The 27,424-nt window shown below is 51.0% G+C and overlaps 1 protein-coding gene across 39 annotated transcripts in view; it reads right to left on the reverse strand.

Moving 5' to 3' along the window:
• Celf4 (CUGBP, Elav-like family member 4) overlaps positions 1 to 27,424 on the reverse strand; it is a 278,464-nt gene that overhangs the window by 15,280 nt on the left and 235,760 nt on the right. For 17 of the 39 annotated variants that reach the window (XM_039096895.2, XM_039096892.2, XM_039096888.2 and 14 more), the window contains 7 exon segments: positions 12,202 to 12,330; positions 11,775 to 11,854; positions 11,402 to 11,545; positions 10,254 to 10,401; positions 8,542 to 8,691; positions 4,748 to 4,813; positions 3,408 to 3,491 (listed from right to left, as the gene is read on the reverse strand). In XM_039096895.2, the coding sequence (XP_038952823.1) occupies positions 3,408 to 3,491; positions 4,748 to 4,813; positions 8,542 to 8,691; positions 10,254 to 10,401; positions 11,402 to 11,545; positions 11,775 to 11,854; positions 12,202 to 12,330 (801 nt within the window). 39 annotated transcript variants of the gene reach the window in all.

The raw sequence follows: 27,424 nt of genomic DNA on the forward strand, positions 1-27,424 counted from the left end.
TCAGCTCAGTCCTGTCTGCAAGGTGTGGCTGAATGTCCTCCTATGTTACCCTAATTAGGATGTTAGGAGCCGCTGTTGTCCCCATAATCAACAGTGATCTTGCTCCCCAACTCTTTCTACTTTGCTTCATTCACAGAATCCAGCCCAACCCAGGGCAAGGTGACATGTAGTTTCTGAGACAGAAAGTGGCAGAGCTGCAGTCATAGTCATCCCAGAGATCCTGTGCCATCTGTGTGACAGGTGGCCTGGGGACAGGCTCAGGAATCTGTTGGTTTTCAGTCTCAACTCCAATACTAGATGCTGGCAGGAGGGTCCTACCCAGCTGCCCCTGTGTTCTGGGAGAGGTGAACCTGTTGTAAGAGATCACCTAACGGAGCTGAAGGAATACAGCCCTCTTTCCCATCCAGGCTTCATACATCCAGTGGGACCTGGCTTTATTTGCCGCTGCCCCACCTTTCTTCCTGTCTCCTGGGCCCTCGGCTCACCGTATGCTTGGTAAAGTCTTTTTTTCCTGATGTCCCTCACCTGCAGCACACACTTCCCTACTTATATGTACTAGAGTCTTCCTCCTTCCAAGCCCAAAACCTGCCCTCAATGCCCTAACCTAACAGGGTATGGCAGAATGGTTCTGTCAGTTTCTGCATTTGTGCCCCACTCCTTCCTGCCTTCTACTTCCCTAGGGAGCCCATATATCATGGTCAGGGGAAAAGGATGAAATATTTGCCTCTGAAAAAGACTTGTGGACTCCAAGAGGACTGTGGCACAGGGCCTTGAATGGGGAGCAGGGTATGGCTAAGTTTGCACAGAGCTGGAAAAGTTATGAGAAGAAGGTCACATCTAGATCCACAGGGTAGCACAGAACGGGAATTGGGAGCAAGAGGGGAGGAAGCAGGAAACTAGGATTTAAAGATGATAGCGAGGGCTGTCATGTGTGATGGGGGAGTATGGCACTAAGACCCAACATATCTACATATCTGTGTGTGTGTATGTGTGTCTGTTTGTGGGTGTGTGTGCGTGAGTGTGTGTCTGTTTGTGTGTGTGTCTGTGTGTGGTGTGCATGTGTGTGTGTGTGCGTGCATGTGTGTGTGTGCGTGCGTGTGTGTGTGTCTTTTTGTGTGTGTCTTTTTGTGTGTATGTGTGTGTCTGTGTGTCTGTGTGTGGTGTGCGTGTGTGTGTGTGTCTGTTTGTGTGTGTGTGTGCGTGCACGCATGTGTGTGTCTGTGTGTGTGTGTGGTGTGCATGTGTGTGTGTGTCTGTGTGTGGTGTGCGTGTGTGTGTGTCTGTTTGTGTGTGTGTCTGTGTGTCTGTGTGTGGTGTGCATGTGTGTGTGTGTATGTGTGTGTCTGTGTGTGGTGTGCGTGTGTGTGTGTGTCTGTTTGTGTGTGTGTGTGCGTGCGCGAATGTGTGTGTGTGTGCGCGAATGTGTGTGTGTGTGTGTGTGTGTGTGTGTCTGTGTGTGTTGCAGAGTTTGGGAATTCATCGGCTTTTTATACAGATTCATGAAGGGATCTGAGTACAGTGAGAGGTAAGCAAGTAACAAAAACCATGTGGCCTCTGAGTACAGCTCTCTGCTATAGGCCTGGATCAGCAGCACCTGGTTCATCTGTTGTGGCTCTGACCTAACTGATCAAGGTCTGGGCTGCAGGAAGGCAGGCCTCAAGGCCACAGTCCAGGGATGGTTCTTTGGGTAAAGCAGGACCTTGAGAGACTGCTCCCCCCTGCCCAGCTCAGTGATGGAAGTTGGTTCTCAGTTACTGCAGGGTATGGGGATAAGGAAAGGGAAAAGCTTTCCACAGATGTCTTGCGTCCCAGATATGGGGAAATGTGATGGTGTGGCCCTCAGAGTTGTCTGATGCATGGGGACATCCCCTGCAAGGCTTTAGGGGTAATAACTGTATGGAGAAGGGCTGTGTGTAGACAGTTGCTGCATGGGGTACAGGAGAGCAGATCCAAGTGAGTTTGATACACACATTTCTCTAAGGAATTGTCCTCGAGATCTTATAAGTATGGGGTGGAATGACTTGTGTGGAGTCACCTGAACAGGAGGTGACCAATCCGGGAGTCAGACCCAGAGGGGTGTGGTTTGAAATGCATACTTGCAGTTATTCAGGGACTTCAAGACTGTTGTGGTCTCTCTCACCAAAGGGATTTGGTTCAGTGGGTTCCCAGAGTCCTTTCGAGTAACCTAAACCCCAGATCACTGGTGTAATCCGCTGCAGGGAGCATACATCTGACATTCGGAAACCAATGGAACCTGCACTGTGCACGTCTGGGACAGGTTTTGTTACAGGTCACTGTCATGAGGAGATGAAGAAGATGGGGTCTTGTTGATGTCCCTGTTTCTCAAGCCCAGCTTTCTGTGGCAGGGCTTCTGAGACAATTGCTTATACAGTTTCCTCTCTTGCCTGCTCTCTGGTTACTGGAAGGGAACCCAGTGAGTGATGTCATGTAATCTCTACCAAGGTTCTGGTCTTGCCTGTCCTGCGCTACCAACACTCTGACATCTACGCGCAACCTAGAGGGCATCCTTCTTCACTAGAGCTGCACTGTAGCCATAGATGCTTCCTCCTGCCCATGGAGCCTACCCAGGTGTGCCGCCCTTCTCTCCCCATCACTGGGATGGCAACATATCCTATACAGGACAAACGTCTCCATTGCTTACCCCTTCTAGCCATGAGCATTTATTTCTCCCTGCCCCCAACACTGGCCAAATACTACCCATCAGGGAAGGCAGGTGTCCTCTGCTTCCTCCTACAAGACCTCACTTCCCTCACTACCTCAGGCTAGTCACCATTTTCTTCTCAGTGCTCAGGGTTGCCAAGGCTGCTCCATTGCTGGAGCCTCACCCCCCCCCCCCAGCTCCGCTCTCACTCACTGGGAACACAGCAGATGGACTTCAGATGAATGTCCCAGGGAGTGAGCCTGTGTATTCTCTATCTCCATAAAGTGGAGAACTCTCTGGAGCAGGGACAAGGCCTCCACCACCAAACACATCCTCAACCTCATCTAAGTCTTGTTTAAGTGTGACTGAAAGGGCTTGCTGCAGAAGGAAAGCAACCTTTCCATCCTTCAGGGTTGGTTTTTAAAGACCACGGTACTTGTATGTGAGCTGTGTCTGACCACTGGCAAATGACGGTGGGACATGGGGAAGGTGCCTTGCGAATGGCTTGCTGGTCCCTGGGATGTGGCCTCTGGTCATCTGCCCCTGGACCAGCTACCAGCACCAGACGTGCCTACAGGATGCATGCACATCTTGTATGAATAGGCGAGGACCTCTTCTAGCCTTGTAGCTCTCCCACCCACTTTCATGCACATCTAACCAAGGTCCTGTCAGAGGTCTGGAGAGACCAGAAGACCAGGTAAAGCAACCTCTTCAGGGACTGGGAAAGGGAAGGGCCGAGACTCACCTTCTCTCTGTTGCTGGGGAATCATTGGCGGTGGCTGAGGAAAGGCCTGGCTTATCTGACCATAGGCAGCAGGGTAGGCAGCAGCTGAAGAGCCGAAGAGAAAGTCCAGAGATGGCAACAGGATACAGAGGGACACAGAGGGACACAGACAGGGAGGGAGGTCAGGAGAGAGAGAGAGAGAGAAAGAGAGAGAGAGAGAGAGAGAGAGAGAGAGAGAGAGAGAGAGAGAGAGGGCTCAGTGTCAGTGATTGAGGGCCATAAGGTGGACAGCAGTTCATGCGGTTCACAGAAGCTGCTTTCAGTTTAGGAGACATGTACACACAGGCAACTCTAATCTGAAACGGTGAACAATCATAACTGACCTATCCTCACTTCTGCTCAGATGATACCTGCTGGGAAGTGAACGCTGTCTGATGGAGTACAGATAACTGTTCCCCAGGAGTGTACCCTGATGTTCTGTTTGGTTGGAAAAGGTCAGAAGGAGGGCGGGAGCCATCTCTCTTGGCAGAGTAACCTGGCTCTCACAGCTGTAGAGCCTGAGGTTAGAGCTGGGATAGGGCCCACAATAAGGGAGCTTTGTCTTGGCTCCAGTTGAACAAGGACAGGTTCCCCTACGCTCTGACCTTGTGAAGTAGCCCCATCATCCACAGGGGGGCGTCACTAGATCTCCAAAACCATTGAAGAAGTGCCTTAGCCAGGCCAGACAGTGGGCACAGGCTGAGTAGGGATGAAAAGAATATGTGGACAAGTGGTGGGACAAAAGAAGGGGCTTGGCTGACAGTTTGGCTGGGTTTTGTGACACCTGGCCTGCTGGCCCCAGGCCGTTTCTTCCTGCCTGCCTGTTCATTTTGCTGCCTCTCCTCTGAGAACTCCATCTTGCTTGTCTGGAGAGGAGAAGCTGCTTCCCCTCCAGAGTCGTCCCTCCTCTCAAACCCAGGCTTCTGCTTCCTGGGTCAGAGACCATGAACTGTGCAGAGCAGCAACCCACGTAGCTGTGTCGTAGCTGTGTGCCATGAGACCACCAAACACACTGGTCCTGGCAGCCAGTGTGGTGAAGACAACATCAAAAGTGTCCATGTTCTACTGTAGCTCACCAACTCAAGGACACCCGTGTGACACAGCACCATGTAGAGGACCTGAGGTGGAAGACAGCCCAGTGGTGATGGGAGAGAGTATCTCTGCCAGCACCACACTCCCTCCTTACATCTAGAGGCTCTATCCTCCCACCCTTCCTTTTGTAGGGCTGGGACCAGATCTAGAGAGGAAGGTGGTGCTGGTGCAGATGTGCGGAGACCTAAGTAGAGCGAGTGGAAGAGCCAAGAGGCTGCATGGATACTAACGTCCTGCATACTGCTGCACTCCGGCGTAGGCCTGCTGCAGGGGGTCCGCTGCGGTGGGGCTCTGTGCTGCAAGAAGGCAAGAGAACAGAGGTCAGTGATACCCACCCAACCTAGCCTCTGTCCCCACCCAAAGACCTATGTGGCTATGTTGCCTTCTCTAACCACCACAGGCTGTCCCTGAGACAGAGCAGCTGAGACAGGCACCTTGAGAGCTGGGTCTTGTTGGAGTTCTCTCTCTTTTGCACCCAGAACCTTGAGCAGCTACACAGTTGTTCATTCTAACTGGGAAATGCATAGTGAAGCTGGCCTGGGGCAGGGCTGAGATCAGTTCATGCAGAAACTTACGCTGGCTGGGAAGTGATGCCAGACCACGAGGGCCTTGGTGGAGAGACATGAGGGTCCTGGCTTGAAGAGGGATCAAGGAGTTACAGGTGCTCAGGCTGGGGGACTCTTGCTCACAGATTCCCGGGAAAATGTAGGGGGAGTAAATTAAAATGAACGAACAAGCAAACAAGCAGCACCAGCTTGTCGATGACGAGTGAAATAAAGACTCTGGGAAGACTCACACTGACACTCTTTCCCTGGGCCGGTCAGTTTTTTTTGTTAATGTGACAAAGCTAGAGCTATCTGGAAAGACCAGCCTTTAGGCAAGTCTGTAAAATATTTTCTTGATTGATGTAAGAGGGCCCAGCTCATGGTGGATAGTGCCATCCTTGGACAAGTGGTCCTGGGTTGTAAGAAAGTGGGATAAGTAAACCATGGTGAGCAATCTGCTAAGCAGCGCTCCTCCATGGCTTCTGCTTCAGTTTCTGGATCCAGGTTACCGCCTTGGCATCCCTCTCTGGAATGGAGTCTTTGATACTTTAGTCAAGTAAACCCTTTCCTTCCCAAGTTACTTCCTATCATAATCATTACCACAGGAATAGAAGGCAAAATAAATTACTCCCCTTGGGTCTGCCAACAGGACTTGGAGAAAGGTACCTTCCAGAGAAATCAAGGAGCCAGAAAAAGAAGAGCCTCGAGTCAAAATTTTAGCAAGACCTCTGGGGAATGGACTTGGGAAATTTTTGATTTATCTCTGGCCTTTGTTGTTGCTAAGATCTCAGTAGAAGAAGGAAGTATGGGCCAGCAGTGTGTGCGGCCCTTGGTTACCAAGGACAGTGATGGCTGACTGGAGAAAAGGGCTGGCCCAGGAAAACGTGTGGAGATAGATGTACACACACACACACACACACACACACACACACACACACACACACACACACACACTGAGAGGATCCACCTCCATTATGTTTGAAAGAAACAGAAAACCTCAAGTCCCCTTTGACCCAAGCTAACTGCCTGCCATGTTTCAATGCCTTTAGAAGGGAGATCTTCCACTCCTTATGAGCTTTTGTCCATGAGCCTTTGGCTAAATTTTCTCCAGAAAACAGCACCTGGGGTTCAGAGGAACCTTGAGAACAGCATGAGACAAAAGTCCTTAGAGACAGGCAGGTCACAGATATAATACCTCCTAGGAACACATACAGAGAGAGAGAGAGAGAGAGAGAGAGAGAGAGAGAGAGGGAGGGAGAGGGAGAGACAGAGAGGGAGGGAGAGGGAGAGACAGAGAGAGACAGAGAGAGAGACAGAGAGAGACAGAGACAGAGAGACAGAGAGAGACAGAGAGAGAGAAGGAGGGAGGGAGGGAGAAGGTGGGACTCTGCTTAGCAGAAGGAACATGAACAGGGATCCTTTAAGCTATTTCCTGCCTGGGACTGTCCCATCCCAAAGTCCAATGCCTACATTTCCTGTGGTGGAAGCTAGAGCCAAGAACTCCAAGCTGTGATGTTTGGCAGAGCTAATTTCTTCTCCCTCTCACCTGTCTCCTTTGCTTTCTTCTGAGCTCTCTAGAGTGGCAGCCATATCTGGTTTGTTGTTTTGGCCTTCCCAGATGCTCACCCATGCAACACCTTTACTCATGTAAGAGCTGGTGCCCTTTTCTTACTGCACGAAGCTAGAAGCCAACGTGTAAAGCAATCTGCACCACTTAGAGGCAGCGCCCAGCATATTGCTAGGAACTCGGTAAACAGTGCACTGGGAAGAAAGTATAAATAGTTCTTGGTGCTTGTCAGAGCCAGTTCTTTGAGGGTTGTGCGTGGCTGTTTAAACCACACACATCATGTATTTCCAACATGGTCGTGAGCAAAATGGGAGAACAGAGGAGTGAGTGGGGCTAACAACTGGAGAGAAGCACGCAGAGACCCCTCTCTGCGTTCTCTGCCTAACGACCTCATTAGTAACTGCCAAAAAGCGAGCATTTTGAAGGATCTCGCTCATTACGGTGGCTCCAAACTACGAATTTAAAGATGGTAAATTAATTTTTTTAATGTACTACATTTCTCCTTCCCTTCCCTCCATCCCTCCTCGGGTTCTGTCAGGGAATTGTTTCTGGGATATGGCAGATTGTTACAGATAGGGGAGAGAAGTGTCTCCAAGCTCCATCAGAAAAATGACTCACAGATGTCAGTGAGGGTGGGGCTGGAACTGGAGATCCAGATGGGCTTAGAGGCAGGGAAGAGTGGAGGGAGAAGACACCCAGATGTGCCAGCAGTAGCATCTCCCAGCTGACAGGCCTGAGATCAGCAGGGTCACTTTGCCTCCAGCAGGCCAACCCCCTCCTCTATGACCTGTGCCAGGGAGGAGTCCCCATCCTTAAACAGCACACCAAATCCCCTGGGCTCTAACAAGATTGACTTCTTGTAATTATTAGGCCCACCTCCTAACAACCCTGCCCCTTCCCAGCAGGCCTTTTACTGCCTCCTGGTGTTCAGTACAGTTCATCCTAGGATTTCAGGACTCTTAACTTCACTTGATTCTCTAGTCATCTTCAATAGGGAACATTCCCTCTTGATCAGACTCAGGTGTGCTGTTTAGAGATGGAGTGGGAAGGTGGATATTGTGCTTTCAACTTAACTTTGACCTCCTAGGGGACAATCCAATGTCCTGGAATCCTAGAATCTAGTGAAGACGTGGCTTTTTATGGTCTCCAGAAAGGAGGGCAGTACTTTGCACATCTCCATTATGCTAGTTCTAAGACTCTGAACTCTGCTTCCCTGCCCTGGTATCTGTCATCCTTCTTATAAAAAGGAAGAAGTGCTTTGGGGACAGCTCCATGTGCTTGCCATGTGAGTTCCACTGAATTTGACAGGAGAAAAGTCAATCTGCAATCAGAAACGGGCTTCATTTTCACAGTTCACCTCCTGAACACAGACCCAGGAGCTGTCCAACAGGTGGCGTGGGACAGGAGCTGTCCGAAGTGCTGATGTGTGGGAAGGAACTGTCCGATGTGCTGACCCCCTTTTCCCCTTACATGTACCAAAAGACTGGACTGGAATGTAATCTCTAGACGGTCCCTCAAAATCTTCAGTTCCTTCTCCAATGAGTCCTTTGCTACTTATCACTAAATGTGGTTATTCTTTTAGCTCCTGTCCTCCTAGTTATTACAGCTCAAGTTCACACTCGAGCATTTGTAGTTACTGGCCTCTTCTCTCTACCGGGGTTGTACAATTGCTTCCCGTGTCTCCGGCATAGAATTCTTTATTATTGATAAGAAGACACTCCCACGTTAGGATCTTAGTCCTTTCTCTCTTATTACAGGCTCCCTAAATCAGGAAGGTGACTGGCTCTTTTTGATCACATTTGTGGTTCCACTAGGGCACCAGCAGAGGGCCAGAAATGTGTGTTCCTTCTTTTAACAGTGAATAAGGAAAGAATGGACAAGATGTCTGCTGCTTGGGGAAGGAAGAGCTTACCTGGGTAAGGGTGAATGCCATTGGCAAACACAGCTTCCGCAGCAGGCTGCCCATTGGCCTGTGGGGGGAGGCCGGTGAAGCCGTTCACCCCAATGGGGGACGGGATGCTAGGCACAGCTGGTGCAGTGATGCCTGGAGGGGTGCTGCCACCTGTTTTGGGGGAGGCAGAGGGAGTGGGGAAGAGAGAAGGCAAGGGCAGTAAAGGTGAGGAAGGTTGAGCATGGAGTTCCACTTTGCTACTCCCCAAGGCTTTGGGACAGTCTTGGCCCTCACACAGCTACCCTATCTTGTTGGTAAACTATACCTTAGCTTAGTTTATTGGATTTAATGTTTTCATTCATCCCAGATTATTTATTGTTCAAGATAGAGCCCCTACTCCATGGAGATTTCTCTAACCACTGAATGTTATCCTTGAACATAGAGAACACAGACTCAGTGTCCTTAACTTTGACCACACTTGGCCCTTTATCCTTTTTCAGTAGGTTGTGTGTACTCCAGCCAAGTCAGGATTGGCTGGTCCTTTCTGGGTCCATGAAAGGCTTATCTGCATCTCCCGTGAAGTTTTGCTATTCAACCTGAGGAGAATTCTAGATCCTTACACTGAGGAAGACGTGACAATTCAGAGTCTAAGCAGCCCTATTTGGCTTCCTTCAGCAGAAGCAGTAGTGGTGATCATGACAGTGATGCAAGTGTTAGGGCTATGACGCATTCTATATTCTAGGTGGTGGATATCAAGATGGAGGAATGTTACTGTACTGAGGCCCTGCAGGATGGAAACTGTCAGTCTCTATACCCTAGCTGAGGCTGATCCACTTCCATGAATGTCCCTGAGATGGGGGACCAGAACTAATAGGGTGATGCTCTAGTTGAGCCCAGGAATATCTCAATCTTTTGTGGCTTGAAGCTTGGAAAGGGATAGCTGGACCTCAGGAACATTACTGTGGTCTGATACAAAAAACCAGAAAGCTTGGTAAAAGGGAGCCTACTCTATCAACTCATTCTTAGATTTGCAGCCTAGGGCTTCTCAGTGTTGACCCCTTAGTCATTTGAAGCCAGATAGTCCTTTATAGGGAGCCGACTATATATTGTGAGGTGTGTAGCCACAACTCCCTGGCCTCTACATACTAGATGCTAGCACTCTCTATTATGAGTTGTGGCAAACAAAAATGTCTGTGGACATTGCCAGATATCCTGGGGGTAGGAGGCAAAATTGTACTGGACAAGAGCCAAGAGCCAATCAAAAACATGTTTTGTGAGATGGGTTGATTCCAGTGCTCATCCATGACTCATGTGGTTCTCTAGCTGAATGTGTAGTTTCTTGGAAAATGTCCACTTATCAAGGTTGGCTTAAGAGAAAGGATGTGGCAACTATGCAGGCAGAACTATGCTGAACCTCAAATGGGAATGTTTTCACGTCATTGTCTATTTCCAGACAGTGTTTGTTAATAAAGATAAAAATGAGTTGCTTTTAGGCAAGGACCATGGATGGACAACACGAGAGAAGCTATCTCCCCCTGAAATCTTATTGTGGATTTCATGGTATGAACACCTCATCTTCCCTGGGGCTCCTACAGATTAGAACATTTTTGAGACAAAGTACTTGGGCCTAGACCCCATGCGTTCTTCCTATAGAACGAAACATTAATAGCTGTAATGATGCCCAAGCCTGGGTCCTGCTACCCTTTCCCCAGGTCAGAGACTGACTGGCTCACCTGAAGTTGGGGTCATAGGTGCGGCTGCTAGGCCATTCATGTTGAGGGCCGCCATCTGCTGCATCTGGGCGGCAGCGAAGGCAGCCATGGGATTCAGGTAGCCTCCTTGAGCGACCGATGCCATGAGGGCTGCTTGCTGCTGCATCAGCTGGGGCAGAGGGAGTGGAAAAAATATCACATGCTTCCAGAGGGGCAGCCCTCCCACCAGGGGCTCGGCTCCTGGACACCAACTTCTGAGCCTTGGGGAACTGGTACAGGCTTTTGGTCTCTACCCCTAGAAAGCTAGCCCTGAGGCCTCCCCCTTGCCTGCCTTAGTCTTCACTGACTGGCTGATTTACAAAGGAACAGTAGGCCCTTTGGAAATCTATGTTTTGCGGGGTGAAGGAAAGGGGTTTACTCTTTGTATGCTCCCCAGTTTGTGGAAGGCATGCTATTCTGGGGAATGGCACCCAGGCTCCTACAGACAGTCAACAGGGTAAATTTCTGTTTAAATGTGTCCCATAGAAAAGACAAGAGAAACATAACTGGACCCCCAAATGTTATTACAAAAGCGAGTCGGGATGGCTGCTGTAAATGGTCAAAACTAGACCCTGCTCAAGAAGAGAGTGGTATTTGGAGGACAGCAGCACCACCACGCAGAGATGATGGTTACATGTCTGGAGGCAGAAGAGGACGGGATCTTAGGATACAGCTGTGGGAGAATCAAGTTGTTGGGGCCAGAGGCAGGGGCAAGAGTGGGTATTTGAGGCTTTGGGTCTCTTCACAGTTCCCACCGGAGGTGAATGAGAAAAACGCTCTGTAAGTAGAGTTTGAAGAGTGAGGGCCAAATGCCTGATCATTACTGCACTGGTGCTTTCTGGCCTTCACATTGATTTGGAAGGGAGTGGAGTGCAGGGGTGAACTGTCTGGCTACCCTACAAGGGTCTTCTCTAGGAACTCCTCCTTGAAAACAAGGACAGCCTCCCACCTCCTGGCAACCACCCCTACCTGACTTCTCCTCTTAACTCCTGAGACTACACTCTCTGGGGTTATGCCTGACAGTCTTCGCTCTGGGGACAGAACAATGTTCGGGTCAGCATCCTTGTTCTCTGGAGCTGGGGAGAGGGGAGCTCCTTAACAAACCCCTGCCCACCCTTGCCCCCACTTACTGCCTGAGCGTAGGCTCCATAGGCTCCGAAGGGGATGGCCATGGGGTTGAACATGCCCATCTGGCCAGCCATCTGCTGCATCCGTCGCATTGTGCGCTCCTTGTCAGTGTCTGCAAACTTGACCACCAGGCTGGAGGAGGCTCCCTGCAGCCAGGATGGCACATGAGATCCGCTTGCTTCAGTCTTCACCTCCAAAGTCCCTGCCCTGGCCCGTCCCACCCCCGCGCTTTTTGTGCGGTGCTATACTAAGGTCTCCCACGGGTACCATGTTTAAGTCCCACCTTTTCTGGGTTACCTAAATCTACCCTGGTTTGGGAAACAGTGGTAAGTAAGGTTGATGAGACCCTGCACGCACTCTGAGGGTCACACTCACAGGCATGGTCTGGCTGCCATGTAGAGCGTTGATGGCGGCTTGTGCCTCGGCATGGGAGGAGTACTTCACAAAGGCGCACCCTGTAGGGGATAGGACAGGCTGAGCCATGGCCCTGAGGACCCAGGGAGAGAGACGTACGGGACAGAGACAGGGCGGTCGGAAGAGGACGTCCCCTCCCCATCCCCCCATATGAGCATAAAATGTGAAGGGGACGAGACAGTGACAGAAAGGGACACAGAGCAGAGAGACCCAAGGCCTCCTCTCCTCTTGGTCTCGTCGAGGACCACCTGACGGCGTCGCTAGCATCTTTCATATGCCTGCGCGGGCACGCGCGCGCGCGCGCGCACACACACACACACACATACACACACACACACACACACACACACACACACACACACACACACACACACACACACAAACACACCCTTGCTGTTGCCGTCCGGCCCGCGCAGGATAGTGCACTCCTCGATGTTCCCGAAGGCCTCGAAGAGGCGGCGCACGTCGTCCTCAGATTGTTGCTTGTTGAGCATACCCACGAAGAGTTTTCTATCTTCTAGAACAAAATTAGGAGATGCTTACCCGGGCCAGGGGCGGAGCAGAGGGGAGGGGGCAGGGGGAGGAGCCGCCCGCAAAAGGGCGAGGCCGGAGAGGGAAGAGAACGGGGTAGGGGAGGAGCTTGGCGGAAGCGGGCGGAGCTCACAGCCAAATGAGGAGAGATAGGGAGGAGCTTAGCGGGAGGTGAAGGAACTCACAGCCAGAGCAAAAAGCAACTGGGAGGGAGAGATAGAAGTTCGGCAGGGAGGGATGGGGCTCACAATCAGAGGTGGGTGGGGCGGGAGGGAGGAGCTTGGCTGGAAGCAGCGGGGTTACTGTGTGCGCAAGGTGGTGGTGGCAGGGAAGGTGGGAGGTGCAGGGTGCAGAGCATCCAAACAGAGCAGCATGTCGGCGTCAGCGAGGAGCGAGAGACAGATAGCAACGACTCCCTCTGCCTCCTCCTGCTTCTAGAAGGCAGCTCTCTGCGAAGCCTAGTCCTAGGTCTGACTTCTAGCCTAGGGCAAACGGGTCATCTAGGCTGCCTTGTGTGCCCTTCCTCCCTCTAAACCCCATCTTTTCTAGTGTAAGAATGAGGTGAAATAGGCAGTCTTCCCAGAACCCCGGCTGGTGCCCTTTGCTCTGGAGGGTGCTGTGGCTGCGTTCTTCTAGGACAGCCTCTTGATCAATGTGCCTTGTCTTTTACTTTCTCTCACTGCTTCGCTTGTGAGATGGTTTCTGTCTGGCTTTCCTCTCCACATCCTATCTCCAGATGGCTCCCTGAAGAGAGATGCTAGCTCTTTGTGCTGCAGCACAAGTTCTTCAATATCAGGCCCTCAATTTGACTATGGAACGGATAGAGTGACAGCATGACAGCATGCCCTGTACAGAGCAGAACACTCCTTCTCTAGCCATTCCAGGTCCTCCCCTATCAGCCTGGTGCACTCATTTATGATAGGTGAATTTTAACTTCTGGACATGTTGTGAACTCCTGGCCCGTGGACTAGCAGCTTGTCAGGCTACCATATTTGGACAGGGAAAACTTTGGGTTTGTCCTGGCCTGGGCTGCGCCACCCAACTCTGGGTCATGGTAGGGCTGTTCGCTCCAACCTCACTTTATTTTCAGACTTACAGTGCCCCTAATTCACCAACTGCAAACTCTGGGGTGGGAATGGACGTAAGAGACCAAGAAGAATGAGAGAGAAAAAGTGTAAAGGGTGCAGTGGAAAAAACGTGGAAGTGGCATAAAAGGACTGGAAGCAAAGCCTCAGGAGAAACTGGATGGGTAGAAGTGAGAGAAAGAGGACGTATTAAAACCTTAGTACACTGGTTCTCAACCTTACTAGTGCTGTGACCCTTTAATATGGCCCCTCATGTTGTGGTGATTCCCAGCCACGACATTTTGTTGCTGCTTCAGAACTGTTGTAGTGTAAATGTCTGGTATGCTGAATATTTTACATACAACCCCTGTGTGGGGCTCGCTCAACCCCAAAGGGGTCATGACCTAAAGGTTGAAAACCACTGCTTTAAAGAAAGGAAGCTGGGAGAGAGGAAAACTTTGAGAGAGGAAGGTAGAAGCCTGAAACAGAAGAATCTCCAGGGCTTCCTGGGAGCATTTAAAGCTTGCCTCTGCTCCAACCGGGTGCCCTTTGAGGGCTCCAAGTTCATGGACAGTATTTCCAAAAGACTAAAATCCTGTAGCTTCCTCATTCCTGGACCTCCCCCTTAAAAATTCTCCCTCCTCCATTCAGGAAGGCCTGGCTCCTCCTTTGTGATGTTGATTTGAAGCCTGGGACTCAGTTTCTTGCCCCTCCCTCCTGACACCTGAATGTATTCCTTTATTTTCATTGTGGCGGCTTTCTGATTGCATTAAAATTCATCCACAGTGCCTTTCTATCCTGCCTCTTTCCTGTTGCCAGTGGTGTTTCTCCCCCTATTTGTTGTTTCCTCCCAAGTCTCCCTTTGCTATGAAGTTCTCTGGAGACCTTTTTCAACAGGCAGGGTGCCAAGCTGCCTCCTTGCTGATCACTTTGATGACTCCAGGGGAAATGTAGCTAGCTCACTATTCCCAAAAGCTACAAGACAGCAAAACAGACCTGGCTCCAGACTTCTCTGGCGAAGGCTACACAATGCAGATGTTGCCCTCTGGATCTTGAGTGTCATTGGGTCAGCAAAGCTCTGGGCTGGTTTGGAGAGAGGATATGCTATGCCCAGAAGGCTTCCAAGAAGGTAGGTTAGAGATTTGACCTGCAGACCTACAACCTGGAGGGTCTGAACAAGGATTCAGGAGAGCTCTTGGCTTCCTTTCTCACCTGCTCCCATGTGATTCCATAGCTACACTTGAGTGTGTAGTGTTCCCTGTTCCTCTTTCTCCTTCTCCTCTTTCTCCCTGTCCCCCTCCCTGCCAGGGCTTATATCTGAAACATATGCTGCTCTCCCTTATAATAAACTTTCAACTCTGTCTCACTCTGGCTGGCCTGGAATTCTTTTCTGCAGTGTAGTTAAGGATGTAGTGGAAGTTCCTTCTAGCGTCAGGGCTTTCGAAAAAGAACCCTGGGACCTTGCTTCTCATTTGCCTCCTGTCTGCTCTCCCTGCCAAGCAGCACATAACACCTCCCATTCTTCCAACCTAGGAGAAATTTATTGTCTCAGAGCCCCAGTGTGACTCTGAGCTTTTTCCACCTATAAAATGCCTTGGACTGAGCCTCCCAGGCTGCTGGCTGGAGTGTGTAAAAAAGGCAACGGAGTTGCTTGCAGGAATCTCTGGCTGTGCAGAGATGCAGACTCCTGTGCTAACTCGTTTGTCTGACCTGGTCTTCAGAGCAGCTTGGCAGGGGGAAGGGTCCTCGTTACAACCGGAGAGTTTGTAACCCAGGGCCATTGCTGTACCACTAGACAAAGGGCTTGATGTGGGAGCTTCAGGCTTTGGCTTGGCCTAGCCAGCCTATCCCCACCACAGACTGTCCTGGGGAGCACACTGTTCGCCACACGGGGCGATTGGCACCGGAAGGGCAAGGGGTGGTTGACAGCAGAGCCATTTGACTTGCCAAATGCCAACATCTTGATGATAATGCTCAAATCCCAGTTAACTTTCCAAAGTTTGATTAATCCATTACCCTCAGCACTAAGCAATACTTCCTGCCTAAGGGTACATGGCTGCTGGGGTACCACGGGCCTCAATCAGATAGTGGACACTGTTTTCTTTTACTGCTGCAGAATTTTCTCACTCCCTTTCCTCCAGGTGCTGGGGGCATGGCTTGCCTGTTAAAGAGGCGCTAGCTAGGGAGATCCCTGGGGTTAAATGGTGAGAAGAGCGAGAATCCATGGTTTCCAGTTATGTGGCTGGTGAGTAGGATGGCAGGAGACAGGGGACAGTCCACACAAGTCCATTGATAGAGCTAGAGGCATCTCTCCTCCACACAAAGCTTTAGCTCAGGTGTAGACTAGGCAAGGGTCTGCAAACTCCTCCTCTGGGCAGAGCATAGAGCACTGGGACATCCTATGCTGGGCTCTCCAGAGGCTCTTGGGTGCTCCTTTGCTGTGTAATTGCTCCCCATTGATGGTGTCTCCTTGGGTAAATCTCTGACACCCCACAGGCATGAATTTAGGGGGTGAATAGCAATTATGGATCAACTAAAACTTTGCTTAAGTGGATTACAGAGAGTCAAGGTTGACAGAACAGGAAGAGGCAGGTACCCCTGATAGGAAATGAGGCTCTTTCAAATACTGTTTCTAGTACTTTCTGGCTAGGTAACTTTAAACAAGGCATGCACACTCCCTGGGTAGAGCCAGGTGAGGATGAAGTGAGTTGGACTTCTCCGAAGCTCTTAGGACAGAGTCCTAAGAACAGCACAGAACAAGTGCTCAATAAATGCTTGTTTCTGTCACTGTTAGCCGTCTTCGCTGCTTACCCACAGGCTTCTTGCTGCCTCTTAGGTAAGGTGTGGAGCACTGAACTGGGCAGTCATCTTAGTCTGGACAACCCAAGAAGCCAGATTTTCCTTAAATCTTCCAGGCCGTTGGTCAGTATTACAGGTCACTGAGAGGCTTCCCAGCATTCTCTGGGATGCCTATCTGGATGGAGCCAAAACAAGGGACACCCCTACCTGCTCTGTCCTAGCTACACTGGCATCTCCATAGGACATTTCCATTAATTCTTCCAGGCCGTGTCAGTCAAACATCTATGGGTCTAAAGGGACAAGTAAGAACCATACCAACTTGTCTGAACCTGCATCTATGTGTGCAGTTTTCAAGGTTGCCAGACTATGCCATTCCCAAGTCCAGAAGCCCCTGTGATCCCTTCCTTATTCCCCATGGTAGCCCCCTCACTGCTGCCAGTGGCAGCACCCAGCCTCAGACATGTCCTCTACACAGGAAGGCCATGGGCAGGGATCAAGCTCCTTTGCGGATGGTCGCCCACTGCTTCGATGATGCAGCCCGTTCTCAGTTTCACTGGACCCACCAGGAAAGCAAAGCCAGCTTTGGATCCCCCGAAGCTGACAGCCACGCTGGCTGTCCTCCTCACGTGGGTCTCAGGGGTCAACTGGCAAGCCTCAGAAGAGCTCTTGCAGGAGGAGGCCCAAGAGAGAGGAGAATAATTCCCCCTTTCCTCTCTGCTCCATCCCCCCCAACCCCCCACTGTGACAGAGCCCGAGTCAGTGACAGGCAGCTGGGCTGGGAACTGCCTCCCGAGGATGAAAGGCTGACTGCCTGGGAAGACGCTGAAGGAGACATCAAACCGAATCAAAGCTGCTGGGATGGGGACTGCAATGGAATGCAAATGAAGACCCTCACCCCTCTGCCCCCCTGGGCAAAGGCAGTGCCAGGCCTTGATCTGACTGGTTCCCTCCAGGACTGGGTTGTTTGATGTTGGTGTGGGAGGAAACAGAAGCTAGAGAAAGCATCCACTCTCCCTTCTCTTGCATTCCTTTAGCCAGCTTTATCCTCAGTCCTCTTCGCCTCCTTAGACTGAAGGGGCCATCGCTACCCATTGCCTTCTCTTTCTCTCTGATGTGACCCCCCCAGACCCCGCTCTCTACTCTCCTCCAGACAGCAGCTAGAGTGTCAGCTAAAAGCAACGTAGAGCCTGTCCTTCCTGTGTTCCACACAATAGCTTCTGTCTCTAGCAACTGTACTGAGCCCAACTCCGCTCTTTCATGAATGAATGACTGTGTCTGCTCACGAGTCAGTGACCAACCGGTCGGGCCTGTAGTAGATACTCAATGAGCAGCTGTTGATGTGAATGAATGAGTTCCCCTGTTCAGTGAGTACTGAGGGTTGGAGCTGGGGGTGTGTGTGGCTGGGATTATCCGTAGGTGGAAGGGATGTGGTAATGACCTCAGAAAACCCTCAGAAAGGAAGAAATGTGTGTCCTCTGGGGGTGAGTGTGCACCCGCCACAGGGAGAGCAGAGTCTAGGGCAAGGTTTCTCAACTTGTGAATCATGACACCCACGGGTGTCAAAATGTCTCTTTTACAATGGTCACCTAAGACTATCAGATAACATAGATATTTACACTATGTTTCATAACAGCAGCAAAATTACAGTTATGAAGCAGCAACAAATCGTTTTATAGTTGGGGGTCACCCCAATATGCAGAGCTGAATTAAAGGGTTGCAGCTTTAGGAAGGTTGAGGACCATTGCTCTAGAGAGATGAACATTATGGGCTTGAGGAGTAGAAAGGGATCCGGAAGGTGGGAGCTGGATTCTGGAGGACTTATGGGACACAGGGTTTGCCAAGGTTTGTGTGCATGTGCACCCTCTCTGCTTCCCCCTACACCACACACACACACACACACACACACACACACACACACACACACACACTCACACACACACACACCACACACACCACACACCATACACCCCTTTTTCCTTCTCCTTCCATCAATTGGTATCCAAGTACTTCTCCAAGGGACTGAGCCCTGAGTCTCACCTTTGACACTTGGAAACCAGACAAAGCCTTACACCCTGCTCATTTCCTTTTCCTGTGCCCATCATGTCCTGAATAGGCTCTGTCTGTCCCTAACTCTTAGCATCATTAGTCTTCTATGGCTCACTGGAGACTCCAAGGCCCACCCAGTCTTATGATGAAAGCCTACCGGATTGCCCTTTGATGTCATGGAATTCCTAATGCCCTCGACATGCTGTGTCAGCAGAAGCTGCTCCATGTACCTAACAGCCACCAGGACCAGATGTAAAAGGAAGGGCTCTACAGGCATAACAGACACTGTTCACAGTGTACAGATGAGGAAACTGAGCCACTGGAAAGGTAAGGACTTGTCCCAAGAACTCTGACGGAGACTTTGGAGAAAGCAGGACTCACACCATATAAGCCTGAATGAGTTGTAGTGTACAGGCTTCTTCCATTGCTCTTGGTGGAAGATGGGGCTATTTAGAGTCTTCACTGTCTGCCCTCTCCTTTGCCCGTCTTTGCCCAGATAACAGGCAAATGCTCGATAACCACACTGCTTTGTGCAGACCGGGGCTCCAGCTCAGAGCCCAGAAGTGGGTGAATGTGTGGGGCCCTCATTACCTGCTGCTCAGTTCCCAGGTGTTAGTCTCCCCATCATTGCTCAAACCCCCATCAAAGTCTTGTCCACCCCCCACCCCTCTGCCAAGAGCCTTTGTTACGAAATCTCCTGGGTGCCCAAGATGTAAATCGCTGTTCCACAGGCCACCGGATCTGTACAGGAAGGATCTTTTCTTCCAGTCAGACAGAAAGTCTGAGGTGTTGGCGCTGTGACTTAAGCCATGCCCTGACGACAATCTCCCTCCCCTTCTAATGTCTTCCTCATTGCTTAGCATCTACTCAGGCCAGAGGGCAGAGCTTGAGAAATATTTAAGGAGACCTAGAATGTGGGGTCTCTTACTGCCTTGAAGAGGAGCACAGCGGAAATGGTTCCTTCATTCTTGTGTTCTCAAAAGTCCCTAATTGTGATCCTGAGTTGGGCCAGATCCAAACCCCAGAGTTCTGTGCAGGTTCGGGGCGGGGCGGGGCGGGGGCGGGGTCGGGGCGGGGGCGGGGTCGGGGCGGGGTCGGGGCGGGGGCGGGGCGGGCGGGGCGGGGGCGGGGTCGGGGCGGGCGGGGCGGGGTCGGGTCGGGGCGGGGTCGGGGGCGGGGTCGGGGGCGGGTCGGGTCGGGTCGGGGCGGGGCGGGGGCGGGGTCGGGGTCGGGGGCGGGTCGGGGTCGGGGTCGGGGGCGGGGGCGGGGCGGGGCGGGGCGGGGTCGGGTCGGGGCGGGGTCGGGGCGGGGTCGGGGTCGGGGGCGGGGCGGGGCGGGCGGGGCGGGGGCGGGGCGGGGCGGGGGCGGGGGCGGGGGCGGGGGCGGGGCGGGGGCGGGGCGGGGCGGGGGCGGGGGGCGGGGCGGGCGGGGTCGGGGGCGGGGCGGGGCGGGCGGGGCGGGGGCGGGGTCGGGGGTCGGGGGCGGGGCGGGGGGCGGGGGGCGGGGTGGGGCCGGGGCGGGGTCGGGGCGGGGCGGGGGCGGGGTCGGGGGCGGGGGTCGGGGCGGGGTCGGGGTCGGGGTCGGGGGCGGGGCGGGGGCGGGGCGGGGCGGGGCGGGGCGGGGTCGGGGGCGGGGCGGGGCGGGGCGGGGCGGGGGCGGGGCGGGGGCGGGGCGGGACGGGGCGGGGGCGGGGTCGGGGCGGGGTCGGGGTCGGGGGCGGGGCGGGGCGGGGCGGGGATGGAGTGTGATTGAGGCCACACCTACTTCTCTTGCTGCCGCTCTTCTTGAACTTCCATCTGTGAATTAGGCACATCAGGGCTCCCAGCAGGAGCATGGGACATGTGGTGGCTTTATCTAGAAGTCACCTTTCGCTGAGCAGGCAGTGCACAGTCATCTCTCCAGGTAACTGATTATACATTTGATCGGGTACATTATCCTTCCCAGGCGCACAGCGCACAACAGACGGCCCGGTGTTCTGTGGGGACTTCTCAGCAGCCGAACCCTGTTGTCTAATGGGGTTTCCACTGGCGTCTGGCTCAGTAGCCTGCATTTCACCCATCACAGGATAATTGATAGCATAATGGGGCCTTTCCCCCCTTTAGATCATGCTGGAGCATAAATTATGGCCAGTTTGTCCTCAGCTCTCAAGGAGACAGACAGAGCAGAGCTGTGTTCCAGCCAGGGACACAGGGGGATTCTGTAGGGGATGGCAAGCGGTCTGGTGGTCCACAAGAGAAGAGGGGGACAGAGGATAAGAGACCAAGGACTAGAGTGCTCACAGGGCCACCTGGCCGTAACTCTTCCAGAGGAAATATAAGACCACTCAGAACTATTTGTCTCTACTAACTGCCAAGCGGGGCCTAAAGTTCACTCTTGTTCCTGGGTAGGAATAAAGCCTAAGGCAGGTGTCACTGCCTGCAGACAACTTGGCCTGGTTGTAGGCTGACCCTCGTGTGAGCCTCAGATCCTCTCAGCTGTGGTCTGGCTTCCCACAGCCTCAAAGACTAGGCATTTGTAGCTTCTGTGCGTCTGCGAGCCATCACTGTTCAAAGCACCAAGCGGGGCACGCTAAGGAACAGGGTAAATGTCTGCCCTCTGGCCTTCCAGTATTTTTAATACTGAGGACAGGCCATTTCAGTGGGTGCTGGGGACGGTAAGGACTTGCATCTGGCTCACTGGAGTAGGCATGGGTATGCAAGCCCAGAGTCCAGAGCGTTCTTTTACATTGCACCAAGACGGAGATGGCACCCGGAGAGTGTGGTTCCCAAGTCTGCTTCCCGGCTATGGCTGTCACAAACATCTCTGGGGTTCCTCAACCCAGAGGAGGAGGAAGGAAGAAAGAGGAAGGAAGAAGGACGAGGTCTTCAGAGGCCACCTGGTCCCAACTCTTCCAGAGTGACCTAGTGTGGGGACACCTCCTGAGCTTTCTCTGCAGCAGCGCTACTGCCCCCTATGCAAGATGGGGATTCAGCACAGAAAGCGAACTTAGGTGCCTGCCTGGATCTCCTCAGAGCCCATGTCCTGCTCTCTTTTCATGGGAATTACCGTCCTTCAGAGAGAAGTGGCAAGAATCACAGACTCTGTAGGATGCTTTTCAGTTGTGGCTGTCACGATCATTACTTGGAAACTTTGGAAATACAGGTGCCTAGGGCTGGCCTGAGCATCAGGTTTGATTGGCTGATCTGTGGTGTCCAGGCATAAGCATTTCGGTTTTGGTTTTGGAAAGCTACTCAGACAATACTGGTATGCAGCCATTTCTGGGAAGAGCTTACTGTAGTAAGTTTCTCCTGGTGGCTGCCTCTATTCAGGCCCCACAGCTCTGGCTTCCCACCTCTGGCAGGATTCTAGCTCCTGTGGTGCTGGGGAGGATGGCAGCACCATATGCTATGCCCTGACTCCAGAGCCCAGGCATTCTCCCTGCCCCTTCCTCCCAGCCCCATTCTGCTTTCCCAGGTCGATTCACCACTCAACCCTCCTGGAAATACTGTTGCCTCTTCTCCTGGAAGCTAGAGGTCCCGTGCTTAAGTATACATTGTGTTAACTCATGACTGATAATGGAGTCTAGAGAGACACAGAGATGGATGGACGGTAGGCATGATTAATAAAGGCTAGATATCCAGATTAAACGTTAGATGATAGATAGATACACAGATGAGAGAAAAATGATTGCTGCAAGTAGATAGATTTATGATGGATGGTACATAGAGAGCAATAGGTAAATGTGGATGGTGGGTGGTTGACGGGCTTCTTAGAAGTTCAGATAAAGGGTCTGAACATAACACAGCCTCTATACTATTGGTGTGTGGGCTCTTAAAAGAAGGAGCCCTTGCTGACTCCTGACCTGCCAGGAAGCAACCTGTCTTTCTACCCCAGGCACTGACATTCTTTCTGAGTTTCCCAATGGGCTTCTGATTAGTACAGATTTCAATCAAGTTGGTTATTTGTGGACTCCTGAAAATTCACATGGTTTCCCCCAGTCTACTGGTGAGCCAAGGTCACCTCCTGAATCCTGGATATACCCAATGAGGACCTCCCTTCCTGGGAGAAGAGGGATGGCTTCAGTCACAAGGTGTTTCGTTCACAAAGGCCAAGGCCATGGCCTCTAATCCAATGGAGCAGTTTGGCTTTTGAAGTGCGGCAGGACTGATTCGGTCCTGTAATTGGATGGCAGGTGGTGGCCCATATGTTGCACGCAGAGTTGCAGCTAAGCATTCTCATGGTCAGAGAACCTAAGAAGGAACCATGAGAACTGATTCTTCTTCAGCACTTGCTATAAATCAAGCAAGCTCTGCACTGAGTGCTCTGGCTTTATGAGGTCGGTTCCACTGTCACCCCATTTTACAGATATATAAACTGAGGCATCGAAGAGTTTAGCAGCTCTCTTGAGATCCCAGGGCTAATAAGCAGCAGGATCAATTTGAACCCAGGTAGTCTGGCTCCTGAGTATTCCTCTATGGTATAAAATACAGCACTCCACCCACACCATGGAGGTTTCTATCAAGCTCTGATGGGCTCAGGAAGGCATACCACTCTGGGAACTGCATAGCAAACATTATGTCTAATGGACAATAGAATCAGAAGGGGAATGTTGGCTTGCTCCAGGAAACTAAACATGCACATTGGTGCATGGCTAACATGACTAAGGACTCTTACCATTAAGCGTGTTTTCTGGAGATTTCTGGTTGTCCGTATTTGGCTATTATGAAATCCATTTGACAGAGAAACAGAAAGGAGAACCTACATGCCAGCCCTGAGCTGTCCTGAATCCCATTTATTACTCAGCATTCAGTCACAGTCATTACGTCAACAAATTATGTACAGTACACTATTGAGAGTTAAAAGACTGACTCTTGTGTAAATGTTTTTCCAAATTAGGGCAGCTCTAGAAGCTCAGGACACAATGGATTGCTAAGGTAAGGTGGAAGAGGGCCGACAGAGTAGACTGAGATATTACAGAACAGGAAGAGTTTGCCAGGATCCAGCATCTTCATGACTGAAGACCATGACCCTTGAGGCTGAAAACACGGTAAGAAAGGGACTATTCCACCCAAGCCCAAGCCAAGCAGACTGAAGAGGCTGATGGAGAAAGGGGAGCTTGACAGCACAAAGGCCTGTTTCCCCTTTCTAGGGCAAGAAGGGGGAAAGGAGGAAATCTAGAGAAGAGAAAATGCAAAGAGTCACAGCTCAGTTATGAGGAACTAGACAGGTGAGTTTTGAAGAGGAAGGTATGACCCTTCCTCTGACAGACAGGCCCCAGAGGAAGTGACGTGGCAGGATAATTCTTGCCAAGTCTACTTTGCCTGAAGCAGGTAGGCTGGGAGTGAAGAAAATGTCTGAGGCCTCCGGCTCACTAGCTCCCTCTTCTGCTGCAACCAGACATCTTCCAGTCTGTTTTGTGCCCTGTTTCAGGGCTGCATGGTCCCTGCCCCCATTTGAGAGAGAGCAGAATTGGAGCTGCTGTCTGGCGGCTGGACCACACCGTCTCTGCTCTGTGCAGCAGCATACTGCTCAGAAGCACACGGCTGTCAGTCTATCTTTGGAGGGTTACCCCTGAGGAATTTCCCTGTCTTCTCTTCAGACTGGGTTTTGAGATGAGGTGACTTGCCATTCCAGTGAGACTGATCTAGATGGAAAATGGCTTGTATGATCAAGGAGAGCAGCTAAACTTCTGGGTCTGCATGCGCTGTCTCAGGATGGAAAAGGAGAAAGTGGATGGGTAGCCAGAGAAAGGGTTAGGGATAGGGGGTGACTGGAGATTGGAGTTATGGCCACATTCAAACTGGGAGGCAGAAGAGGGCAGGCTGGGCTGTGGGAAGGGCACAGTGGGACCTGAATACACAACAAGAAAGGGACTGTTCACCCAAGCCCAAACCAAGCAGACAGAAGAGGCTGATGAAGCAAGAGGGGCTTGGAGAACAAAGCTGAGGCTCTCTGGATCCACTCTGGGCAGACAGTGCTCTCCGTCTGACCTCACCCTCTTCGGCTTTGTGAGCACAGTACTCGGGTAGCACAGGCTAGGGTAGCTGTGACACTTGAATGTGAGGTATCTGAGGTGTCTCAAGTTTGGCCTCCCAACTGCATCTGAAGTGCTTTTCTGTAGGAATATGTGACTATTTTTCAGATGCTTATAGATACTGCTGTGATTTAAAAACACACAAATCCATTTGAAAGCACCATTGAATTCAAGGTAGCTGTTTGTCATTTTGTATTCTCTTGAACAATGGATACTCAAAGTGTAACATCTGTCAACGGGGGGAGCTGATGAATTTTTTATGTTAATACTGGCTTCCTCACCTTGAAAAGTCTGGGAATGCTGATCAAGAAGAGTGGTGGGACCTCCCAAGGGGAGTGAGCACAGCAGCCACACAGATCTTGGAAGGTTTCAGCTCACCTGAGAGACCACAGCTCCTTTTCTGCACTGGAGCAGAGCCAGCCCAGACCTGGGCTTAGTAAACTGCCCACCATGTACCACTAGCTGGCTCAGATTCTGTCCTTCTCTGACTTCAAGCATGGCTCTCTGCTACCATAGCATGGCATGGGACCTCTGGTGAGGTAGGGTGGGCTTGACTTGCCATAGGGTACCAGCTGTATAAACAGAACCCACATACGCAAGCTATCCTTACAGCCTGCTTGATTAGTTTCCAGCAAACAGAAATGGTGTTACCTTTGTCTTTGGGGCAGGAGACTTGGGTTGCACTGCAGCCATGGACTGACCTGATGATCGTCTGAGGCTACAACTACTTTGGTTCCCTTTGACTGACTGGGCTATTCACAGTATGGTCACTTCTCCCACCATGCTCTTCTGTCCTATTAGACTGAGGACATTCTCCATGGTCTCCAGAGTCTACAGACATCTCCTAAAAATAATCCCATTCTGCTCAACTTCAAAAACAGTTCACATAAACAGGTCTGGTTCTCATAAAACTACCAGTCCTGTTTCCAGCACAGTAGAGCCTAGTGCTCTCTGCTGTGGCTTAAATGTTCTGTCTTCCCAGAATTCATACAGAGAAGTCCTACTATGAAAGGTGATGATTTCAGGGCCCTTTCTCAGGTTGCGAGGTCATGAGGGAAGAGCCTTTGAAAATAAAATTGGTTCCTTTAGAACAGAAGTCAGGCTGAGGGCGTAGCTCAGTTAGATAGTGAAGCACTTGTCTAGCTTGCACCAGGTCCCAGGTTTGCTCTCCAGCATCTCAGAAACCAGAGGTTACCACATGCCTGTAATCTCAGCATTTGGTAGCTAAAGGCTAGAGAATCACAAGTTCAAGGTTATTTATGGCTACACAGTACTACGTCATGAAGTATGTTCAAGGCCAGTCTGGATTATGCATGACCTTATCTCACAAAAAACCTTTGAGAGGGTGGTGTGTGTTCCTTTTCTGTGGAGTCCGGCTAGCAGTCACCAAATCTGTTGGCATCCTGGTGGGCTTGTATTTCCTGGCCTCCAGAATTACGAGAGAGAAATTTCTGGGGTTGAGGAGCTGCTCAGATTATGATATTTTGTTAGAGCAGCCGGAACAGATTGAGATTCCCCCATTGAACATCTTGTCATTTCCATGACAGATAGTATGTCAATCCGTATTTCTTTCTAGAAAAATTTAATATGTGCCTCCAAAGCCTTACTCTAAAGGGATGAAGATTTATGGTGACATATCAGGCTCCTTGATGGGGAAAAGTTGTAAAGTAGCTGCGGATGGGGAGACCACCCTGAGATCCTCAAAATCCTCATCAAGGTTCCTTCCCATTGGAAGGTCTGTGTGTGGAGGGGCCATTCCAACAGCACCTCAGGCCTCACTTCCTCCCTGACGCCGGAAGTCGCCCACTCAGACAACTACTTAGCCCATTCCCTGGGATGGGTGGAAGTGGCTGAGGTTATTGGTAGTGCCTAATGATATTTGCATAGACTAACAGACTTAATGCAATCATGAATGCCACGATCCCAAGAAAATAATGAAGAAATCCATTATGAAGTCATAAAGCAACTAAGTCAATACAGTAATAACCTGATCCTGTGTTAGCTATAATTTCATCTCCTGCTGCAAGGCAATTTTACAATATTCACCGTTTCTGGACACTTTTTATAAATTTCACCTTTGTTTGAGATAATTAATTAACAAAATAAAAAAAATGCTCCTGGCATTTTATACAGTAAATTAGTCATTAGTCTAAACTGGCAGGCTGTAATAACATTTATGAAGATGGATGTGCCGGGATTTCTAACTTTTCTTCAGTTGGCCCGGAACTTTCTTTGTTGGCAAAGCTCTGGGGGCTGTCTGGTGCCATAGTTTATGTGTACACCAATTAGAACTCAGAACGTGTGGTTGGGTTGAAGGACAAAGCAGAGATCCATCCACACTCGCTAAGGTTGTGAGACCCCCTAGGACACCTATCTCCATCTTCTGCTCCAGGGCCCTCCTTCAGGTTCTGCGATTGTTTCCTGGGTCACCATATTGAAATGATGCAGTGCTTAAGGAAGCTGCAGCCTCCTCTTCTTAGAGAGGATCATCAGGACTGCGTTCTCTCTAAGACCCTAAGACAGCACCTTTCCCTGACTCTGCCTTGCTGCTGGTGTTAACTAGCATTTTGGCTTCTCTCAGCATGTATCTGTATCATGCCAATCTGTCTTTATTATCACATCTGGATTTCCCTTTTCTCTGTGTCGGTGCCTTCATTCCTCCTAAGGACATGGGTCACACTGGAACCTCCCCCTAGTTTCCCATGACTTTATCTTATCCTGACTTCATCTGCAAAGATTCTCCTTCCAAGTAAGGCCATTTTCATGGCTTGTGAGTGGCCATGAATTTGGGGGACACTGTCTAATGGACTGTAGACCCAAAGGCTGGGTGAACATTGTCCTTACTCTACCATAAAGTCTGAGTCACAGCAAGCACCCAATAACTGCAAAATGGCCTAACTAGCAGGCTGGCTACTGAAAGCTCATGGTTTCTTGAGAAGATATAGGATTGTCTGGAGAGGTTCTGTGATCACTCTCGCCACACACGCGCACGCGCGTGTGCGCACACACACACACACACGAACACACACAGATACACACAGACACACACACACATGAACACACACAGATACACACATATACACACAGACACAGACACACACACACACACACACATACACACACACACACACACACACACACACACACACACAGAGCCA

The sequence above is a fragment of the Rattus norvegicus genome, chromosome 18 (genome assembly GCF_036323735.1).
Source record: "Rattus norvegicus strain BN/NHsdMcwi chromosome 18, GRCr8, whole genome shotgun sequence".
Taxonomy (NCBI): Eukaryota; Metazoa; Chordata; class Mammalia; order Rodentia; family Muridae; genus Rattus; species Rattus norvegicus.